The sequence below is a fragment of the Morone saxatilis genome, unplaced genomic scaffold (assembly GCF_004916995.1).
Source record: "Morone saxatilis isolate NCDOM2014 unplaced genomic scaffold, NCSU_SB_2.0 Contig19, whole genome shotgun sequence".
In the NCBI taxonomy this organism is placed as follows: domain Eukaryota; kingdom Metazoa; phylum Chordata; class Actinopteri; family Moronidae; genus Morone; species Morone saxatilis.
In genome coordinates, this window is record NW_023339751.1 from 16,809,650 (window position 1) to 16,813,608 (window position 3,959).

At 39.0% G+C, this 3,959-nt stretch overlaps 1 protein-coding gene across 1 annotated transcript in view; it reads left to right on the forward strand.

Annotated features, from left to right (window-relative positions):
* LOC118329327 (girdin-like) overlaps positions 1-3,959 on the forward strand; it is a gene marked incomplete in the record, with an annotated part of 71,689 nt that overhangs the window by 42,062 nt on the left and 25,668 nt on the right. The window contains 2 exon segments of the mRNA XM_035663451.1: positions 2,543-2,624; positions 3,130-3,288. Coding sequence (XP_035519344.1) covers positions 2,543-2,624; positions 3,130-3,288 — 241 coding nt within the window.

A 3,959-nucleotide genomic window follows, 5' to 3' on the forward strand; every position in this document is an offset into this window, starting at 1 on the left:
TGTGTGTGTCTGTGTGTATGTGTCTGAAGGAGACCAGGTCAGAGCCAGGGGGTATGGTTCAGTGTTCCCACAGTGGTCTGTTTGTTAATGTTTCTATTAAAGCTACTGTGTCTTGGCTGCTTTTCCTCCTCCTGTTCTAGCTCAGACACACACTAAGTTTACACAGATTTTTACAGCTGCTGTTCCTCAATGAGTCTTAACTCAATTCCCAGGCCGAATAAATATTTTTGTTCTTCCATTACCTGCCTATAAGTCCCTTATTAAACATATTTTCAACAGTTCTATCCTTTTGACAACATTCAATACAACTTGAATGTCAGTAGACATTAATTCATACATTAGTTATAAATTACAAACTTAATGTGCACATTTTGTTCTAGACTGATTGCAGATTGATAGCATTTTAAAACCAGTTCGCTGTATTGTAATCCTTGTTGAACAACCACATGTTCCTGCAGGACTAATGCATTGAATACCTAATTTGTTTATTGTATAATACAATTACAATTACTTGGCAATAATAATAATTCTGATTCTGATGGAATATTAAAGGTCAGTAAGGTTGATTTTTAATTTGTCATGTTTTTCTTTTGTTTCTTTATTGAGGAATAGAGGTTTAACAGACATCTTTTAAGATCTTTTTCAAATATAGCCGTGCATACAAGTGTTTGTGCCTGTGCTTGCGCAGATGCAGCGCGCGTTAAACCATTAACATAAGCAGCAGAGCCAGCTGCATCCATAATATGAGCCCAAAGCTAATCTTCCATGCTAGAGTTGACAGGTGTTTGTGATTTGGAGACAGGGTGTTGAGGGGGAAACGGGGTGGGGCTGCAAGAGGCACAGGGGGTTAACTGAGGAAACAAAAACATAAATGGGTAAAGGAACATCCTGCCTGCATATCAACTCCTAACTTGCCAAATAAAGTTAGCTGTTGGAGGAAGGAGGAGATAAACGGGAGAGCATGAAAAGAAAAGTGCCTTTTCCCCTTATTGAGATGCACCCTGAGACTCCAAAGAGCTGTAATCAAATAGGCCATCAGATGTTCAGTGGAGCGGTTTCGTGCACACTCGCACAGAACAGCATCTCAGGAATGCAGTCGTTTTCCTTCAAAGCAGTGTGACACATTCTCCCTCTGTGGTTGGAGCCTGAAGGACTTGCACACACGCGCAAACTCACACAAACGGCAAATGTCAGGCTGCCCTATTTCGCTGTCACTTAAACAAATGAGGCAGGGGTGTAAGATAGCAGATGACAAGAGCCTACTATTGAGGGTTATAGATTGAGAAATTCAATTCTGTGTTTTGTACCACTTGGACAACCAGATGTAAAACTTTCTTCTTTCCTTCTCTAATGTTATCTGTTGAAGTCGTTTCTCCAGAATAAAGGAAGATGAGGGGTTTGAGCCTCAGGGGAAGATTTGCATATGTTTACCCCTGAAGTAGTCACAGGGTACTATCTTTCCTTCAGTTGTTTTCAATTGTCTTTCCCCTCTCTTGTTTGTCCTTGTGTGTTATGCGGAGTGTGATGTCCAGCACAAAACAAGAAAAGGAGAAAGAAAGACATTGTGTCCCCACCACCGCAGCTCAAACACACCAGACACAATAGGCTATTTTTACTAAAGAAAATGGGTTAGTGGGTTGATTGATGTCTTGAAATCAACATGTGAGTTGCTGGTTTTTCCAATTTGCCAACAAAAGCCTATTATACCTGATGGGGTGTTGTCTATGCTTTGTGTTAATGCTAACAATAGTTTTTCAAATGAAGAAGCCTCTATAACAAAACTCAACAAAATTGGAATAAAAATAATTGAAAAAGAAATCGGTCACTCACATTTTGAGAAATATAGACTCTATAACCTCTGAATAGTAAAGTACGACTGCTTTTAAATACGTTTATTTAGTCTTCAGTTCACTCTTAACTACTGCCTTCTTAAAAGGAAGTTTTTCTTGTCACTGTTGCCAAGAGCTTGCTCATGGTCTCTGTAAATAATTTTATAAGGAGTACAGTCTAGACCCTCTCTTTTTGAAAAGTATCCTGAAATAACGCTGTTATGATTTGGCGCTATTAAAAATAAATTGAATTACTGCAACTGCCTGAATAGCTTCACTAATCACGAACCTAACCTTCCAGTATTTCAGTTTCAGTGGCTTGACATTTTGTAAACTCTTTGGGGCTGCTTATGTGAAATGTAACTGTGCAACCATGTCAATAGGTTGGTACCATTAAAGGATTTAAGCATGCAAACTCTGAAATGCGAAACAGCCCTAAAGGGATTTTACACACTGACATGCACGCACACTGGGACCCACCCCCCCCCAAAAAAAATAAAAATAAAAATTGGCCGGCAATGATTTTCAAATGTATGGTTTAATCTTAATCATTTGACCAGAGACACACAAACATATTTTTCTTTCTTTTGATTTTGCTTCACATGAGTCTGTATCTTTCTCTACCTCCTGTCCTTCCTTCCTCTAGGTTACCTTCTCTGACTTCTTCCATTTTCTCTTTGTTTAACTCCCATCCTTCCTTGTCTCTTTTCCAGGGAGGAGAAGAGTGAGCAGCTTTTGGACACCAGGCAGGAGCTTGAGAACATTGAAGTGGAGCTCAAAAGGCTTCAGCAAGAGGTAACGCCACAAGACCCAGCAACCTCACACAACAACATACACACACAACACACAACACTCCCCTTCACTGCCCGCGGCTCCTCCTCCTTTCTAAGTTACTTTTGTTTCTGCAGGGTGTTGGGCCAGGCGTTTAATCACTAGCTAGTGACTTAGCTGCTATTAGAGCTATCTTTAGTCTAGCAACAGCCTCACATGGCTTTTGATTTGAAGTGGGCGATTGGCTGGCTGGATGCTGTGAACAAGGTGGTTGAGTTCAGGGGACGGAGGACAGTGTATGTGTGTGGATGCACGTTTGTCAAGGTTGATAGTAAGGAGGGTTTGTTCTGTTCTTTATCTGTTCATGTAACAGACATGATTTAAGATGTTAGTTAATCATAGGTAATTTACTAGTCATACAAGATCAGAGTCCTTGAAAATAATCTGTAATTTTTGATTCATGATTATCTGTTCACATGTGATAACCTCCACATATTCATGCCCTGTATTTGGCTGTCAATCCCTACAGAGCTACCAGTTGCTGTCGGACGCTCGCTCAGCTCGGGCCTACCGTGACGAGCTGGACGCACTGAGAGAGAAAGCAATCCGTGTCGACAAACTGGAGAGCGAGCTGAGTCGATACAAGGAGAGACTTCACGACATTGAGTTTTACAAAGCCAGAGTCGAGGTACACGACTGCCCGCACACAGAGCATTACTTCAAGCCGAGAAGAAAGTCTTTGTTAAAAATGACCTTGGGTACCTTAAGTGTCATCTAGCTCATAAACAATTCTTATTAGTATTGGTTCAAACTGGCCATGTTATTAACAGCACACAAACAACTTAAGTGACAATGTGTGAGATACAAGTAATAGGATTTTTTTTTTACTATAAATATTGATGTATTTGAGTAATGGGTAAGTATTTTCTCACCATGCATAGTATCTACACCATTTGAAATTGAGCTGTATATCCAACTGAATACATTATTTTAGATAACAGAAAGTTGTACCAAGTTTCTAGTGATGTATGTAGAACAGAGTTGCACTGTTTGGATGCAGTGTAGACGACGGCATGAATTAAAATTGTAGCTTATATAAATTATTTTAAAATGTATATAATAAGATATTTAAAGAAAAAAATATTGCCTTTACCCTTAAGCAAAATGTAAAGAATGAAAGTAAAAACACTAAAACCTGCATATATAGGTAATACAGCATTCACTATACACTAATATTTCTACATAGAGTTGCTGTATAATACTGTAACTATGCTCATTAATATTAATAAACATTTCCATCAAGACATTTCCAAAACATTATTTTGTACTAGCTTCAGTGTTTGTTTTGTTGTTTAACTT